The 19553-nt window shown below is 47.2% G+C and overlaps 1 protein-coding gene across 8 annotated transcripts in view; it reads right to left on the bottom strand.

Annotated features, from left to right (window-relative positions):
- Positions 1-19553, bottom strand: part of DCLK2 (doublecortin like kinase 2) — a 150122-nt gene continuing 130569 nt past the window's right edge. For 4 of the 8 annotated variants that reach the window (XM_047717610.1, XM_047717611.1, XM_047717613.1 and 1 more), the window contains 6 exons: positions 19198-19331; positions 18720-18797; positions 13214-13310; positions 12198-12278; positions 10940-11056; positions 1-5696 (listed from right to left, as the gene is read on the bottom strand). In XM_047717610.1, the coding sequence (XP_047573566.1) occupies positions 5469-5696; positions 10940-11056; positions 12198-12278; positions 13214-13310; positions 18720-18797; positions 19198-19331 (735 nt within the window). In that variant the 3' untranslated portion in view covers positions 1-5468. Of the gene's footprint in view, positions 5697-7958; positions 8041-8606; positions 8688-10939; positions 11057-12197; positions 12279-13213; positions 13311-18719; positions 18798-19197; positions 19332-19553 lie in introns of all 8 variants that reach the window. The other 4 variants (XR_007125137.1, XR_007125138.1, XM_047717615.1 and 1 more) reach the window with 3 other exon arrangements.

The raw sequence follows: 19553 nt of genomic DNA, 5'->3' as shown, positions 1-19553 counted from the left end.
GGTCTCGATCCCAGGACCCTGGGATCATGACCTGAGCTGAAGGCAGAGGCTTTAAACCTCTGAGCCACCCAGGCGCCCGAAAGAAGAGTTTTCTACTTCAACTAGGAGAGGAACCAGCCTAACTACTCCCATTTTTGTAGCAGAAGGAAGCTGAGAATTTTAAAAACTTCCTACACTGTAAAACGGAAGGAAAACACCATAAAATAGCAAATCAGTAACAAAGTACAAAAAATATTTGTTAAATTTCCTTTTGTCTCTTTTATTTCCTCTCAGATATGTGGGCAAAACAGCTTTTATATTTTCATCTATGAATCAAATCTATATATAGATTTAAAGAGCTGAGTCCATGATACACATTTTGGGTCCCCCAAAGTCATAAGATCACTATTTAAAAACCCAAGCCTGTTATTAATGACACTGACACATCACTCCCAGCCTTCCCTGCTATGAACCAAAAATGCAGATTCCTCAAACCAAGGGACATCACATTTTTCTAATGAAACTGAGCGTGGTCTGGCCTTCAGGCAAGCTGTCTTCTGGAGACAGCCAGGCTCTCCAAGAAGGGAAGAAGGCAATGCACAAATGTTCCTATGAATTCTGACACCTCGGCAGTCATATGCCAGAAATATGAAGTGAATTACATTCCTGTCTCAAGTTCAGGAATATTTTTCCTTGCCAAAACCAAAGTTGGGGGTGGGGGTGCTGGGCAAGCTGTTATTTTCTCATACCTGACAGGAAGCAACTGGCTGCTTTGCAGCTTTGAATTTGGACAATTTGAAAGACATTCCCCAGACCCGACTTCATCCTCCGCACAGATGCCCAACCCTCACAACCCAATAAACTTAGCCCACCAGGTTGAAACCTTCCTGACCACACCATCCCGAATGACGAATGAGGGGGTTCTGTTTGGGAAAGGGCAAGGCAGAAGCAAATGGCTGTGTACCAGATACACCCATTCCTTCCCCTCAGTTATTCAGTGAGGGCAGCACCTTCCCACAGCCGTCTTTGAGTTCAAGGCTTTATCATAAAGTGCCCACTTCACATCCGCTGGCCAAGACTAAGATGCACACATCAGCTTCCTTCTGGAGAAACTACTCTCTTTAACAGAAACCAACCCCCTTCCCCGCTGCCCCCATAACCTCTCAGACCTCCTCAATCCCGTTTTCTACCACTTTGCCAGGTGTCTCCACCATTGTATCCCACCTCTGCCTATGACACAGACGTCCCATCTAAAGCATCTCTGACCACCTAGTGGACAGCCCAGGTAGATGGACAGCCTCCCTGGGAACCGGGAGCAGCAAGTCCCAGCTCCAGCAAGTCGGCATGAGCTCCTGACCCTCCCGAGTTTTCTCATTGGTGGAATGCGGCCATTAACCTCTCATTCTCAGGGATGTGGTGTGGCTCAAATGATACAGGATGAAATAAATACTCCGTAAACAACTGTGGTTATGCCTTAGCAGGTAAGCATTTCCAAGGACTAGACTGTCACTCCTTCAGAAAGCAGCTAATTCTGTCACTGGGCTGCCATTTGATAGAGTCTCAGACTCTACACACACCCCTGACCCTTTGTGCCTCCTACCTACTAACCTCCGACCACCATCCAGAGTAAGCAGAAGCGAGTCTACACCCGCAGCTGTGGAACAAGTCTTTAACCAGCCAAGACATCTAAGGATGTGCCTCTCGTTCCCTAGTGCCTTTATGTGTCCCCCTAGTCCTCGGCTGCCAGGGCTTCAAAGCCCCGCATACCCTGGCTGCCCTCCCTCAGATCATCATTGCCTCATGTGCGCCACACACCTTGAGGCCTCCGAACAGATCTGCACCCGTGGGAGGACTGGGCTTCCCTGGCCCACGCTCCACACATCCTTGCCCTGGAGCAGTGTGAGGTCACGCTAACATGCAAGGAGCTCTGGGGGCACCTCCTGAGCGCTGGCCACTGCAGCTGCCCACACCCCAATCTTTCCTACGAGCTGCCACGCGTCCAGGACGCAGTCAGCAGAACTGCAGCCCTTCACACCCTGACTTCACACCGTGGGTCTGGATCTGCGTTCTAACCTGTTGAGTCATTTAAATTGGCCCATCCCACGTAAAGGCTGGAGAAGCATTCTTTCTACACCGTCATTCACATCATAGGCACGAACAAAACAAAAAAAGAGAAACAAAGACGGAGAGCCGTGGTTTTACTTTAGAGCTGCAGTGGCCGGCGTGGCTGCGTGGGCTCCAACCACTCACAATGTGCCCATCCCAAGCAAAGACATGCTGTAAATGCCAATGCACAGTAGATTTCAACGATTAAAAAAAAAGATGTCCAAGATTTTGTTTACATTGGTTGCATGTTCAAATAATACTGTAGAGACACTGGGTTAAATCAAATATACTACAAAATTAATTTCACCCATTCCTTTTCAATGTGGCACCAGAAAATGGGAGCTTGACACCGCGTTTCCAGGAGGCAGCACACTGCTCTAGAACTTTCTCCACAGCACCATGCATCGGCACCCTTTCCTCTTTCCACATGGTCTGTGCTGAACCGTCCTGTTTTCAAATTCCCATTTCACAGTCATATCCATGAAGATATTTGGGGGGAGTTTTGCCAAATGTTTTCAATCCATATATTCCATGTATTTCCATATTACGGCAAGCCTTTTGAAAAAAGAGACACCCGCCCTGACTCGTGGCCCAGGCGCCGAGCCCGGCAGGCACCCCGCTCCTCCTTTTCTACCCCTTCAAAGGCCAGTTTCTATAGCTGCAGATCCCCTGGCTGGAGTAAGGCAATGAACACCCAACGAGGACAGGCTACTCTCACTGTGCAGGAGTGGAGGAACCTAGCAATTATATACCTGTATTTAACCTGGATTCTGAGAACAGAACTCAACAAATGTTTTCTAAGCACACAGGTAAATGAACAACTTGCCTGTAGAGTCAGAGCCTTTATTAAGGATCCTTGCTTAGATGACCACTCACATCCAGGTCTTGGTCGCCTCCCCGCCGCATCCCACCCCCGCCCTGGGGACAGGAACCTCCAAAGAGCACTGAGATGGAAGAACCTAAAGTTGCCTGGTGACTCTGTCCCCTGCCAATCCTGTGACTTGGATCATGTCACCTCACTGCTTGGTTTGCTCCTTTACCAGCACACGTCACTCAAGGTGTCTGTGGGATTAAGAGAATCCCAGAAGGAATGCTAGGCCATGCTATCACACCTGCTCATGCCACTTCCTGTCTCCAGGCCTCCTCCCCCAAGTCCCAGGCCACGTGAGGGGGGCGCAGAGGGCAGGAACACGTGCAGAACAGAAGATGCTCCTTCGTCTTATCGACAGTGACCGCTGCCTTGGCAATTACATTCTTAAGTTGTTAGCAAATGCCTTTGGACTTCGGTCCCTGGAAGGGGCTCAGGTTTCAGACTCTGATCACTGACAGAGGCCATGCTCCATCCCTACTTCTGTGTTCTTTCCTTTACATGAGACCTTTCCTTCCAGTAACAAAAATATTTCCACTGGAAGCTGTGAAAAGGCTTGCTCTTGAACTCTTCAGTGAGGACAGAGACATGCAGAAGGGTCTAGGTCGGTACATCACAGCTTTTGGGAAACTGCCCTCCTCCTGAGGCTGGTACCTGCTACAGCTGTGGGCCTGGGAAGCCCATCTGTGTTTTATAACTGGCCTCTGGATCGAATCATGAGCCAGCACCAGCCCAGGGAGAAATCATCACATGCTTGGGAACAGGCACATGGTCTCAATCCTTCACCAGTGTGAATGAAGAGATCCAGGGCTGCAGGAGATGGTCTTTAGGCCTGCAGCTGGGCAGCCTCGAGAATCTGGGGACAGAAGCAGCACCGGGCTACAACAGAGCTGTAGGCGAGCAGGCATTAGGAGAGAACAGAAACCGGGAGCCGAGATGCATCCAAAGCAGCCGACAGCAGACCGCACAACCTCTGAGTCAGAGACAGTGACAGGAGACAAGGGAACAGCTGCCCTGACTCCCCATTTCCTATAAAGCCTGACCTTCCTACCGCTGGTTCCACGGGATTCCTCCGCTGTGTGCTAATAATCCCTATTTATTCCTGAGCTTTTGTTGTGGGTTTCTGCACCTGTTACCAAATACACTTAGACCAAGATGCATTTTCATGTGCTCTTCCCCCTCCTCACCCAAAATTTATAAAAAGACAAGGGTACATCTGCCCGATCCTGGGGCAAGGAGGTGTGCTCTGATCACACATCCCCGCAAGACACCACCACACAATCCTTTGCTCACCCCCAGCATTTTTTCTCAAGAAGGTTTTATTGCAGGTTAGGTACACTGGTAAGAGGCAAACATCTAAGAATTAGAATGAACTACAGGGCCCGCCAGGTTAGAGGATGAGTGGGTAAAACAAATCTACTGATTATGTACAATTATTAAAAAGGGCAGGGTAGTGGGGAAAAAAGGAAAAACTGCCAGCAGCCTTCCAGAAGGTTAATAACAGAGGATGTTTGCGGAGCACCTTCCTGCCCCAGTCCTGACTGGGCCTCGGCCCACGTTTCCTCAGTTGTTTCCGGCCGGCTCCAGATGACAAACAGATGATGGAGACTCTGGTGGCTGCTCAGATGCCTGCTCTCTAGAAGCGGACTTGCTGAGAAGACGCCACCTTGGCCCGGGGGAAGCTGCATGCGTCAAGCCTTTCATGAAAAAGCCCGAAGGACAACTTCGTTAGCATTTCCTAATACACATGTGGGAAGAGTTAGCGGGAGAACACACAAGTTGAGGGAACAAAGTGACTTTCCCCTGGGGTCTGTGTACAAATAAATATCCAGTGTCGTCTCAGGTAAGCCCAGCACCCCAAGCTATATGGTGGGCTGCTTCCTCAGGCACCAAAAAGCACTTCTCAAAGTCTGGAATTAGTGTCCAGTGACCAGACTGTCCTCTTGGATGCTCAATTCTCCCATCAGAAAGCCAATCCTCCAAACCCCATCAGCAGAGGAAGGAGCCGTGTCACCTCTCACAGGACACCCGCAAAAGGACAAATGCAGTTCTAAGTTCTTGTAAGATAAAAAGGAACACTCCGAGTTTAAAGAGGGGAGAGATCTTGGTCCATCCAAAGTGTTTCTATAAAAATGCATTAAATCCCAGATAAAAGTTGCACATTCTCTTGGTGACACTGTAAAATGTCCATTGAACCAATGTCCAAACAAAACAAAACAAAACAAAAAAACCCAAACAAAAAAACCCCACCAACTTCAAATGAGCCTCTCTGAATTTCTGTCCCCAAGGCTAACACTGCATAGGACCCTCCAGGAACCAGAGGGCAGAGCCCAGAGTATGAAAGAAGCCAGCCCCTGGCACAGAGCTCCTGGCTCCCGGCGGCCTTGGGGGTGCCAGCAACCTTCTGGAGGACAGGCAGCGGAGAAGGTCTCTTCAGTGAGTGGACTGCGCGGCAGCCCGGGCAGAAGAGGGGCTTTCCAGCGGTGTGGCAGGCTCCAGCCCGTCTGCCCGGGGCTCAGTCACGGTGGCGGCGCCAGGTCCCTGCCCGCTCACAGCCCGCAGCGGCAGGGGGGCACGGGGGTGTAGGCGATTCCAGAGGGGCAGGGGCCGGGGCTGCCGGCACGGACACGGGGGGCTCCTCAGCTGAGGGAGGGACTGGAGAGGTCAGCTCCATCCCAGGTCGGCTGCTGTCCTGACAGTGCTTGCTGCAGAAAATCTGCCCCTCCTTATCTAGAGCCGTGTTCTGAGGAGAAAGCAGCGGAGACAACACGTTAGCCCGGCCTGGGCCTGGGTCAGAGCTACCACGACAGGAGCACACGCGGGCATGCACAGGACTCGGGAACAGAAGAGGAGAAATAACATCAAACTTCTCTTCCAACAGAAGCCTGAGAGAAAAGCAACGGCTGCGGATAGCCCTCCCTGGGCAGTATTCCAGGCTTGGCCTCGGCGCCCCGCTCGGCCCTGGATGGCAGCCTGAGGCGATTCTTGTCTGGCTCGGAGCTGGCCTGACTTCCAAGTGCTTCTTCCCATGCCCAGATCTTGAGCCCAGAAGAATCCTGGGATAACAAGCAAACCCTCCTCGAATGCTAAGTCCCTGACAGTTAGCTTTTCTAAGGCAAGTTCTTCCTCCCAGGGTGAAAAGTGACTCTTGTGTCGTAGAAAGAAGTAACCCCTTCCAGCCCAACTGGTTGCCTCATCTATAAAAGCCTCCAATGTGATGGTGGACCATTACCCAATTTTAGATCTTCCATGATCACCTGACCTGCTCTTCTCCCGGGCAGTTTGATCTTGTTATACACCCACGTTGGTTTTGTTTTGTCCTTTTTTTTTTTTTAAGTAAACTCCATGCCCAAGGTGGTGCTTGAACTCACAACCCTGAGATCAAGAGTCATACCCTCCACACTGAGCCAGCCAAGCGCCCCACGCCCAAAGTTTCTAATCTGCTCAACTCCTCCAAGAGCACAGAAAAGGCTATAAACATGAAGGAATCACCTTGCTTTTCTGACCTCAGACTGAGAGGCAAGACTTCAGTTATCCTTTGCCTCAGTTTAAACATTTCTTGCTTCTCCAGAGAAGCCCAGCCTGCTGTCATCTCACTGGGTTTCCAAAGGTGCTTTCAAGTCTTGGGCACATTTACCTAAAAGGCCCAAGGATCAGGAGGTGTTCTGTCATCTAACTGCCCTGGGGGAAAAGATAATATGGAGTCTTTGAGCATTCTACAAGGTCTGGAGGGCACAGGAATAAACCGCAGGGTCTTCTACAACGGGCTTGCATGGCTGCCTTCAGGGCACTCCACGGGCCCTTCCGAGCTCAAGCTAACAGTTAGTACTTTCCAAGGTCAACTTCCATTAACTGGAGAGTAGGTCACTATGGAAAAGCCAAATCAGAAACTTAGCATAGCTCTTGAACAAGTTTCCAAGCTCCTTGTAGGGGAGGAGGCTGGGCGGCACCTCAGGGAAAAAACACTGAACTTGGAGAGAGGCATCATTCACTTTCTTTTTCCTAGCACAAACTCCCTCCTGCGTCGAAGAAAACAATTTCTCAGTTATTTCTCCTTTTCTCTTCCTGTCAAGAGACCATGTATGTGTGCGGCAGAACAAAGCATTGCAGTGCAGTTAGTACATACCATTGCCTTGGACCTAGTCAGAGGGAAGCAATGCAGGCGGCGGGAGAGGCAGGAGAAGGGAGGAGAGAAGCGGGGACAGAAACTAGACTTACTTCAAACAGAAGCAACACGATTGAAACAGTTTTGTCTATCTTTAATTAAGCCCAAATCAGCCCCAAATTTCCCCTGAAAGGAACATCTTGACCTTGAGTGGGGAGACCACGCCATGTGAATTCATCCTTTCTCAAGTAGGCTAACCAGCAGCAGCGGGAAGGAGGTTTCTTAGAATTCCCTTTTCTGCCACAAGATGGCCTCGTCCCGTCCCTGAGACTGGGATGAGCCCCTGGGAAAAACCAGGAGGCTGCCCTACAAAGGCACTGTCCTTTTTTAAGTATCCTAAGGACAAGTCAAAGAAAATGCACGTACTATTCAAACCCACAGGACTGTCTTAAACCAAAACCTCATCCAACAGCAATCTCTTCTCTGACCCCAAAGGCTCCACACCTGTCCTACTGATAAAAATGCATCTGTGGAAATGTACTTGGAGAAAGAGAACAAAAGCCTTTGCAGAATACTTGTCCTATGCTGTTGTTCCCAAAAAGATGCTTTTTCACCCAATAAGAGGCAGCACTGAGCAGGAGAACTCTCGAGGTCCTCCTCCCTCCCACTCGCCAGCTCTTCATCTGGGATGGCAGGCAACGTGGCGAGCTGTGAAGCTCTAAATTCAAGTTTTCCAAGGGCCTGTGGCGCTCCATGGAAAGGCTGTCAGTAGGTACAGGAGACCCGCCCCATAAGAAGCTACGAGCTGGGCGCTGGTGTCAGAAGTCTGAGACAAGCATGCAGATGTAAGAGGGGCTGCGAATTAGGAGAGGCTCTGATTAAGCACAGCGTGTTGAATACCAGAATTTGCTTCAGGACTCCCCACAGTCTCAACTGGGTAAAGGGCAAAACTCTGAAGTGTGTCTCAAACTGTCAAATCAAACTGTCAAATAAAATGCAGACAAGAGTGTCAACTTTACTTTCTTCCCCCTGCTGTTATTTACATTGTCACCCTATCATTTTCTCACAGGAGCCTCAGACGAGGGGGCATGGGGTGGGGCGCTAGGGTGGGGAGAGGCCTAGGAGTGAAGGCAGGCAGGACAGTTCTGACTGGAAGTTACACAGCAGTTACCTGAGGATTCGGCCCCACGGCACCGATACCCACTTTCATAACTATTCGAATCTGTAGGAAACCAGGTTAGCTTCACCTACTCTCGTTATGAGAACGTATGAATACCAGGGAGAATCCTTGGTGGTTCACCATTTTTCCTATAAAAACCATTTAAAACTGTTCCTAAGGGCAGGACACACAGACACAGAGTAGTGGTGAAGAGGATGAGGAAGACAACACAGAAGCATCGCAAGCTGCCCCCACACAACCATGCCCCAGGCCAGGTCCTCGCTTGGGTGAGGATTAGCATGACATCCCCATGGGGGCCTTCTTGCCACTGCTTTTGGGAACGAGCCCAAAATTCACAGGCCGGCTTTTTGGCCGTTGAGAATTGGTACCTCCAGAGACAAGCTTTACTGATTTCTCCTGTAGGTACTGAATGTGACAATGCCACTCAGCAGTTCCTCAGAGCTAACAACCTGCAGAGTTGTGTAGGGAACATGAGGTTAGACGGGACCCTGCCAACATGCTCAAAATGACAACTGAACATACATGTAAACACGCAGCTTGCACAGTCACCACTGGAATTACAGATATAAGAAGGGGTTGTTCGTTCACACAACCAGTTAAAGCTCAGAGGTTTGAAATGTGACTAGGGATCTGCTTCATCAGCAAGTGGAAAAATATCATTTGTAAACTCCAAGATACAGGTTCTGAAATTCTCTAACTATTATGATCCAGAACGGAACCTATACTGGACCACCCAAGGGAAAGGGCTGGATCATTCCAGAGCCTTGGTGGGCCACAGGCCTTGGACCATGACTCCTGGGTGGGCCCCGAGTCCACAGATGACCTAGGCAATGACGGTAAAATTCCCCTAAACCCGGACATGGTCCTGTAAAAGTCCTTCCTCTAGGAGACTATGAAGCTTAATTAACATAGTCATTAAATTTTGATTCTAAAAAACAGTCTTCTTAAAAGTTTTCATTATGTGTCAATGGAAACCAATTTTTAATGTTTCATTTCTTTCTAAATTTCACAGAGGCTGCCCTCCAGTGGCATGCAACCAGGCCGTAACGGGACATCTGTCCCCTCCATCAGTGCTCGCTCTCATAGGGGAACCACCTGAAAATACTCTCCTGCTGGTGAGTCAGTCAAGACGGTCCTTTTCCAAGTGTTTAAGCTGTAATTCTGTGACAGCTCTGACCTTCTCAGGCTTTCAGCAGAATGCTGCTAAAACACTAGAAAAAACACAATTCAAGAGGCCTTCTTCTCATGATGGTGCATGGAGTGCCCCAAAGTCCTGCACCACAACAAGAGACCCAGTCCACAGGCTCAGGCTCTATCCGGGGAAGGGAAGTTGGGAGGGAGCACGCTTCCTAGCAGAGGCAGAATAAGGGAGTTACAGGATGTCCCGAAGACTGCCACATGAGAGACCATGAGTGGTGCTAAGGTGCCAGAAGCACGACCAAACATCCCACAGGGTTCTCTGTTCATAGCATCGGGGTGGGGGTGGGGGTGGGGGTCCCTCAAGCTTCTATCTGACCCGGAATCTTCTTAAGCAAACGTTCTTAGACTACAATGTGCCAGAGAGGAAGTCCCTGCTTTCCTTATAGTCGGGTAGAAAACAAGCTAAACCTTTCCAGAGGGTGACAGGCATGTTCTCGAGTTAGAAAGCTGGAACTACGGTGACAGCCCATCATTGGCTGTCCGGTGCCCAGCTGGCCCTGGGGAACCACTAACACCCAAGGTGATTGGATGGTCAAGTTGCTCACAGCTCAGGCACCTGTCTCCTTAGAAAGTCCGAGTCTGAAGCCACTCAGTCCTGATCCTGTGAGGGGAGTGGGCAAAACAGAGCTCACCCCCAACCCCCTGACACCGGGGCCTGGTCCCACAACAGTGGACCACAACAGTGTGGGAGATGCTCACAGCCAGCTTTAAGGCCTGGCCTTGGCACGGGGTCAGTCTTGGTTCAGTGAGTTAACGGCACTTCTGGCTCAATTTTATTCTTTCTGACTTTATTTTCCCTTTCACTAAATGTACCTTAATGTCACTTCCCTTACTTGAATGCCACTTTTGATTTATTGTTTATGGATTTAGATAAACTGCCTCAAAAACCTTTGGAAAGAAGGAAGGTCTGAAAAAATATGGGGATCATTGTTACTCACTTCTTGTAAAATCTAACCCTGAAAAAATTAATATTTTTTACATTGTTCTGTACTTTTAAAAGCCACACAACACTGACTTCTTAAAGGGATTTGTTTAACTTTAGCTGTTTCTTATCCTGGGTCCCAAAGAATAATTCCTACCTCACAGAGTATTTCTGAAGCCTCGAGTAGGCAGGGAGTTGCTTCCTCCGTCTGTAAACCCACCCAGGCCTGGGAACCCCCTCCGGATGCCACACAGACATGAGAACAGAAGCAGCTGCCAGGGAGGGCGCTGAGCCTGGAGGGAGAGGCCAGGGGCTGCTCGGCCGCCCGGGGCCCATCCGACTGGCCTGGCTGGTCCTGCACAAACCCCTCCCCAGGACTCCAGGCCCAGGAGTCAGCCAGATGGGGGCACTCCCTGCGCCAAGCCAATCCTGAAGCGAAAAGAAGAACATGGAAGGTGCCGCCTTCCATGAGAGGGAAAGAGCCCTTGGCTATTCACTTCTAAAGACTCAATGTCAGCTGAGCAGTCAGGCCAGACACTGCCGCTTTCCAAGAACAGAACCGGGCGCCCTTCCACTTACCATGATAACCGAGACCCCGGTGGTGGTGCTGTTCTGTTTGGGGAGCGCATTATTAAAGTGCTGTTTGAGTTTACCTGTTACTTCAGCTTGCATATTATTCTCCTGGGAGGCATCATCCTGCAGGAAAGAAAAGAATCAAATACGATGATTTCTGATTCTCGGACCTAAGTTGTGTTTTCCTCAGTAGTCACCCCCACCCCACCATCTCTTCCTGAGATACCACAGGGTTAGGGGAACATGACCTTCTAAAAATAATTACGGCTGTGTAGCAGTCCTCTGTCCTCAGAAAGACCCCAGGCCATTTGCTCTGTTCCATAAGCCTACAGTAGGCTGAGGAGAAAGCACCAATCTCCAAGAGCACAAAGGAGGACACTCTTTAGGCTTCTGAGACTCTCCCCACAAGGCATAAATCCCACAGAATTTAGTATACATCCCTCCCACTGTAACAACAATATTAATGAAGAGTTTATTATTTTAATCAAGAATTCTGTTACTTGTAAGTCATGGCTCTCATGAAGAAATGTGGAATCTCAGCTAATCGGGTTGAGACCCAAGTCCCTTGGCAGGATCCAAGAGGCCAAAGCCTGATGTCAGGATGTGAGGGACCACAGAGATGGTGGAGGGGCCCAGGGAGCCACCCCACCCCAACAAGCTGTCCAAAGCCCTTGGCTACACACATTAACCACACTCTCTCAGAGCCTCTGGGAGTAAGGAAAACGCAGACTCTCCCACCAGCACCATTTCATGGATCACATTGACCTGAAACCCAGAGGCACCACCAATCCCAAAAGATTTCTGGTCGACATCATGCCCCCTCCACCCAGCTGCAGAAGGGGCTGTGTCTCAGCCTCCCTACCCACAGCAGGAGGTGTCCTGTGGCTCTCCTGTGACCACATGCCATAAAGATGTGGGAATCAGGGTCTGAAACATGCTCGTCCCCAGGCAAATCCTAAAAACTCTCAAACCCCAGAAGCACAGAAGGCAAAAGGTGAAAGGCTCCGAAGAGAGCATTTCGACCAACTCTTTCATTTTGCACACATTGAAGGTGAGGGCCAGAAAGGGACAGTAACTTGCCAAGGTCAAATACTCTGAGATCCTCATGCCAACTGCTTTCTCGCAGAGAGCTACCTGCACACTACTTGCCCGTGAGAGAAAACAGCCAGTTCATCTGTCGTGGAACTTGGAGGCAGGGCTCGGCATGCACACCGATGGTTACAGAACCTACAGATGTTCCTTCCCTGAGAACATGGGTACTTACTGACACCCAGGGGTGGCTCAGGATTTCTCCCGCAGTACACCGAGCTTCAACGTTTACCTGAAGCATCTGACTGATTAATTCCTGGAAAAAGAAGACCACAGAGGAGACGACATGGGGGATTCCAGCATAAACAGAGATCTGAGTTTGCACCATGTACTTCAAAGAACCAGCCAACACAGCTGCTCAGCCATTTCAACATCAAAGCTATTATCACCTACACCTCTGCTGTCTACCAGGCAGTTACACAGACACGGCTGCAGCAGCATGAAAAAAGAGAAGGTCTTTCCTGGGTCCACGTTAAACCAAGATGTTCTCTCCTAAAAGTTCTGGTGATTATCATCATTCCACAATTTAAAACCCACAGTATCATTCCTTTTGGCAAGTTGGCATGTCTTGTTCCCACATTCTGATGGCTGTCCAATATATATTTCTTAAAGAAATTAGAGAATGAATGTTTAGGGCTTAGAGAAACATAGGAGGGTGGCAGGGCAAACTGGGAAGACAGCCAGTCCAGCGTTCAGAATTTGCTCAAGAGTTTCAAGACAATTATCATATGCTCTCACTGATATGTGGAATTTAAGAAACAAGGGAGAGGATCATGGGGGAAGAGAGGAAAAAAATGAAACAAGACGAAACCAGAGAAGGAGACAAACCATAAGAGATTGTAATCTCAGGAAACAATGAGGGTTGCTGGAGGGGAGTGGTGGGGTAGGGATGGGGGTAACTGGGGGATGGACATTGGGGAGGCACATGATATAATGAACACTGGGTGTTATGTAAGACTGATGAATCACAGACCTGTACCCCTGAAACAAATAATATATTATATGTTAATTTTTTTAAAATCTTTTAAAAAGTTTCAGAGACTATACTGTGGAATGAACTTAAAGAAGAAACACACACAATAAAATTTAAGACAAAACCTGGAGCTCACTACCGAGAGCTGCAATAGTGCCACACAACAGAGCAGGGCCGGCCGGCAGAAAGCAACCCACAGGAACAAACCATATGGGTACCTTTGCGGAGTCTGTGATGTTATCCCAGTAGGGGGCTGGAAACTCCAGCTTCCCAGCCAAGATCTGGTCGAAGAGATCTTCCTGGAGATTGTTCTCACTAAGTCAGTGACAAAGAATGGGAGAGAAACCAAAGTCGTCAAACAGTTTTTCAACAAAATGGTCACAAGAAGAGTGGGGTGAGGAGTCTAGTCTCCCAACTTCACTTGTTATGACCCATTTTTTCCTTTCAGACAATGTGCTAAAGAAGGTTTCCATAGGCCTAGATATCAGGGAGAGAGAGTACCCAAGACCCAACGAGTCTATTTAGTGTGTACAGTTTCAGCTTGGGAAGACAAAGTAATTTTGGAGACGAATAGTGGTGATGGTTCCACAATACTGTGAATGTACTTATGCCACTAAAGCTGTACATTTAAAAATGGTTAAAATGGCAAATTTTAGGTTGTATATATTTTGCCAAATAAAGGAAGGACTCAAGAAAAAATGGAATCCACAAATAATCTCAATTCTTATTTCAGAAAAAAAAAAAAAAACACCTCAGCATCTGCCCTCATTTAATCTCTCAAGGCAATCAGAGTGGAAAAGTAGCAAATCCGAGTCAGATCTCCTTGCCCTCCCCGTCTGCTTTTCCAATAAAGCGGCCAAGATCAGTGCAGCAGCCGAGAAATGAAAAAGGTATGAGGAGCCCAGAATCTGAATACAATATTCATGACATCATGAGCTCCCCACTGGAACCTGACTTTCACTGAAGCTCCACCTGAAAAAAAGAACCCATCCAAGAACGGACGCGCCTCAGTGGCCTACCCTCACAGGGGCTCTTGCACACACAGCGGTGCCTAATGAATGAATGAGGACCTGGCCCACGATGGAAGAAGCGCGGATATGTGCAAACACTACTGGGAAAATTTCGGGAAGCTGGATGTCCCCAAACTCACAGAAAACAGAGCTCCAGAGCCACCTCCCGGCCCCCTGGCTCCCTTCCCCGGTGGATTCATCCGCTGCCTCGAGAAAACAAAGTCATTAGCTTTTTAGGCCATTACCAAGCCTTACTGGAAAACTCAGGCTGGGCTGTTAGAGTCAAAATCCAGGATTGGACGTTCAGTCTCAGCTGGAAAGTGTGCAACCTCTCTCTTTGGAGCAGCCAACAGGGCCCCTGAGGCCTGTTGCTCAGCGTACTCACAAGGGACCCTCCCCAGTCTCCACCACATAAGCCCAGTCATGCTAATTGCCCTCTCGGAGTAAATGATTGTGGTGTCCGTAGAAGTCAGTCATGCAGGGCAGTGCCTAGAGACAAATTCTGGGGCTGCCTGATGATGGGATGATTCCCACTCCTGTTCAGTGAACAAGGGTATAGGCAAACCTCATTTTATTTGGGCTTCACTTTACTGCCCTTTGCAGATCATCTATGTTTTACACAGTGAGGGTTTATGGCAACCCCACATTGAGTGAGTCCATCTGTACCACTTTCTAATGGCGTTTGCTCACTTTGTGTCTCTATGTCACATTTTGGTAACTCTCACAATATTTCACACTGTTTCATTATTATTCTGTTAGTTAGGTGATCTGTGCTCATCGACTACAACCTGCTAAAGCTCAAATGATGGTTAGCGTTTTTTTAGCAATAAATTATTTTTATTTTAATATTATTATTATTGTTGTTGTTATTTTAAAGTAGGCTCTATGCCCAGCCTGGGGCTTGAACTCATGACCCCTGAGATCAAGAGTCGTAATCTCTACCTTCTGAGCCAGCCAGCTAAGCCAGCCAGCCAGGTACGCCTGTTTTTTTTTAAACAAAGCATTTATAAATTAAAGTATATGACTTGTTTTTTTTAGACATAATGCTATTGCACACTATTTAATAGACTACAGTACAGTGTAAACATAACCTTTATATGCACTGGGAATCCAGAAAATTCATTGGACTCGCTTTACTGTGGTGTTTGTTTTATTGCGGTGTCCTGGGACTGCTCTCACAACATCTCTGCACATGCCTGCAAAGTCTGTGAGCGTTGTGAACATCCGTGACCTCTCCCCAAGCCCAGCTGAACTGACCTCTGCCAGTCCATGAAGACTGGGTCAAGAGGCACACTGAGGAGAAGTCAGGCCAGACAGCCCGGTGAGGCAAGAGATCCCCACTGCTGTCCTGGAAAGTGCTTGTCTAGGACGGCACCACAGACGATTTCTTTCTAAGTGTCTATGATTTTTTTTTTCACTGTTTTTTTCACTGTTATTTCCCTAGTGACTGGACTCAGCTCGAGCCTCCTTCCAGATGAGTGAAGGAGGCACACAGGAACACAATGAGGTTTTACAGACATCTTTAGGAGACTGGAGAGCCCCAGGAGACAATGTTAGAAAAAGATGTTAAAAATCACCCATATCCAGAACTATTCCTTTTAGCCGTCCCTCTCTATTACTCATCTCCCTTTTATTTTCTGGAATACCAAACAGCTCATGTTTTGTTAATATAGATGTCTTTTAGTTTGTCAGTATACAGCTAAAAAGTTGGAAGGGTACCTGCAGCAAGTCATTTAGGTGCTTGGCAAAATAGTCTGAGTCAACAAACACAAGCCTACAGGGTCTCAACAATTAGAAGGCACCTTTTAGGATCCACAGTGAGAAATGCAAGCGCTTTAAGAACTTCAGGCCACCCCTCACTAGAAGAACATAAAGCTAATTTATCCTTCGAAATAGTCACATAGTGAAAGTCACTCCGATGAAATCTACACTGCACTTATTAACACATTTATACTCCACAATCTGGCTGAAATGCTTTCAGGGCACTTTTAAATCCTAAAACAATACAGCCCACGGACCAAGGTGCAGCATGTTTAAAATGTACAGTAAGAAAAACCTTGAAAACAATAAGTCTGAGTACACTCCCTCTTTTCAATGGCAAATTGTTAAAGGTCCTATGATGTTACTTGAAATGTTATAAACTATCTCACAAAGGATGTTCACACAGTTCACTTATTGGGGAATGAGTGTATGTTTCAGAAAAAAAAACAATATTATCAGTACAGTTATGCAAATATTACTTTATGTCAGTGGCCCCAAGAATAGACTTTCTTGGGCTGCAGCTAACCTCGCGGTTGCAGGACCAGCTTCTGAATATAAGTCAGCAGCTTTTGTAACCAGCTTGACTGCTTTGATTAGCTAGACTTACCTCCAGTTCCCACAAAAAAGCTGCTGTCCACTGAGCAACCAGTCACAAGTGACACATACTGTTCAATCTCAGTGTCGCTTTTGTTAAAAAGTAAAAAGCAAAATCAAATAAAAAAAACTTGTAGACTGCCCTGGTGTGTGGAAACACTAGAGGGAGTTGTGAGCACACATTCCTCTAAACTGATCCCTGATAACCCTTTCCCAGCTGACGCCAAGGTGGGTTCACCTAGGAGGGGAACCCTGCTATAATTGGCCCCATGATTATGTGCCATCAAAACACTTTGCCCCCTGTACTTGACTAGTTCCTCAAACAGGTCAGTGCCTAAACCAGCCAGAATCCAATGGAACTGTAAATGTAAAATGGCCACAAATCATTCCACTCCATGAACAGACCTGGTTAAACCTTCTCTCACATTTACTCTAGACTCAGGTACGTGACTTCATTTGGTCCATGGGACATCAATCAACAAAGTAAGTCAAGGGGCACCTGGGTGGCTCAGTGGTTTAGGCCTCTGCCTAACATAGCTCAGGCTGTGATCTCAGGGTCCTGGGATTGAGCCCCACATTGGGCTCTCTGCTCAGCAGGGAGCCTGCTCCCCCCGCCCCCTCTGCCTGCTTCTCTGCCTACTTGTGATCTCTCTCTGTCAAGTAAATAAAATCTCTAAAAAAAAAAAAAAAAAAAAAAAAAAAAAAGTGAATCAAGCAGAGACTTGGAAAATGGTTGGGCAAATGAACTTGCCCTCTCTTTGGCTGCTTTTGGGAATCCTATAAAGCCACCATCATGTGAAACCAAGGCTAAGCCACTGAACGCTGAAGGACACTTGACAGAATCTTATCTGTGGCTCCTGCTGACACTGAGCCAACTACCAGGCACGTGAATGCTGCCACACTGAACCTCCAAGTCCCAGCTGGCCAGCCCAGACAGGAAGAACTGCCCAGTCAGCCCACAGAACTGACAGCTCTAACTTTTAGAGTGGTTTGTTAGTCAGCAAAAGCTGACTGCTAAGGTCTTCCCACCAGCAGACACCCAACCCTAGCCACAAGGACAAGGTCCCACTCAAATCTCTCTTTCATTTAACCTTCCCAGCCCTCAAAGGTGCAGGTCTTCATGTGTTTCGTGTATTCTTCTTGATCAATATTCTGGTGATGGGTATCTTTACACCATAAGGCTCTCAGAAGTAGAGACTGACATCTCTGTGTCCTCACTCTTGTGTTTACTGTAATGTCAGTAAAAAAGAAAACTGCTCAATTCATTTGAAAACTGACCATTTAAAAAGGATACACCTTCCAACTTTCCTGTGTGTTTCAAAGCTTTATAATAAAATGTTGGGGAGGGGCAGTGAATTCAACCTGCTGAACTTACTGACCTAACACCACACCATAAATATGACATCAGAGAATGTGTGTTGTTTGCCATTTGATTCCTGACACGTAGAACAGTGTCTGGCACACAGTGGCTACTCAACAGTAGTTGTAAAATGAACAAAACAGAGGATGAAAATGAAGAGAAAGAGAGCTCAAGAAAACTCAGAAGAAAATTATACTTGCATCATGAGTTGAACTTCTACTTCCAAAGCATTCATTTGCTCCAAAGAAGGAGATGGAACAGACCAAAAGAGGCACTATGGTCAAAGCCCTGCACTCCCTTTGTGTACACCCTGCTGGGGAACTGAGTGTGCCTTGGGCCATCTGTCCCACACTTTGACAACTCTGTGTGGCCATCTCTGCCCTGTCACCAAGTGAGATATGTGGTTACCAAGAGTAGGTCTGTTGGTTCCCAGGCCTATTTATGCTGATAGCGTTTGTAATTCTACTTCATTAAATATTATGTAAACAGTGAAATTAATTTTAAAAGAAAGAATTCACTGTTTCTACAAGTCTATGAGAACTAAGTTGAACATTTTGGAAAGTGAGTTGTTTAAAAAAAAAAAAAAGACCTGCTGTCAAATGAAGTAGGAGAAATGACTATTAAGACCTGGAAAAAGTTCTGTTTACCTAGAAGGATCAGATTGCTTCACAAGCATCTTTAAATCTTACTACCCTTGAAAAAGACTGAGAATGGAAATTGCAGACATGGGATGATGGGTGTGTTTTACAGAAGAATGACCGTAAGAAACTCAGAGGACCATACACCATGCAAAGGCCTTGGCCTTACATCAAAAGTGTGGTCAAGGAATATCCATTAATAGGTTGTAAATTAAGATAAAAAGTGAAAGGTATGTTTATGTAATTTTTAACTGACATTTTTATTGACCACTTTCTGGTCCTGATTGCCAGGATGAGACTGCCTGCTGATCAAAGGGAGAGAGTTTACAATTCAAATATTATTACTCAAAGAGCCACTGACCTTCGGAACGGTGGGAACCCACAGAGAAGTATGTATGTAATCACGCCTGCTGCCCAAATGTCCACCTTCAGGCCATAGCTGGGAAAACAAAGTGGGTGGAGGAGGAGAAATAAAGACATTACTCCTAAGAACCCTTCACATTACTGGAGTACTTGCTTCTTTGTTATGAAAAAGGGATTTCTCAGTGTCAAAGCACTCATTTCACATAGAGGATTAACTGCCCTTTGGACAGAGGCGTCCACTTTTCTCCCAACCTAACTGCAATCTTGGGGACTACTGGCGTCAGGACAAAAGTCCAAGCCTATGGCTCCTGGATACAGAAGCACAAACCTGAGTTTCTGAGATCAAAGTCACGATGCAGGTAACAGTCTCTCCCACCCTCCACCTTCCCAGGAGGCACGTGAATACACAGCAGCACATACCTTCTTTCTTCTTTCACCAAAGTGAAAGTACCAACCAAAGCCACCAGGAGTCTTACCCAGTTTCAGCAATTATTTCTGGAGCCACATAAGTCGGTGTGCCACAGACTGTATATAAAGGGCCTTCTACCACAGTGGCCAGCCCAAAATCTCCCAGTTTCAAGGACTTGGTTCCGTCGGGATATTCACACACCTGGAACAGAAACCAGCCAACAGTCAGTAGCTCCTTTTCTCAACGATTCTGAAAGCACCTTTGGAATTAGGTAGAAACAACACAGATACATGTATTCATCAACTAAAAAAAAAAAAAAACAAAAAACAAAAAAAAAAAAAAAACAAACCTCTCCCTGAGATAATAACACCATGATTTATTTTTGATGCTTTAAACTCTGAATTTTTTCTTTAGAAATTTTGC

Source organism: Lutra lutra, chromosome 2, assembly GCF_902655055.1.
Source record: "Lutra lutra chromosome 2, mLutLut1.2, whole genome shotgun sequence".
NCBI classification, from domain to species: domain Eukaryota; kingdom Metazoa; phylum Chordata; class Mammalia; order Carnivora; family Mustelidae; genus Lutra; species Lutra lutra.
Note: the sequence above shows the minus strand (reverse complement) of the source record. Positions and strands in the feature narration are given on the sequence as shown.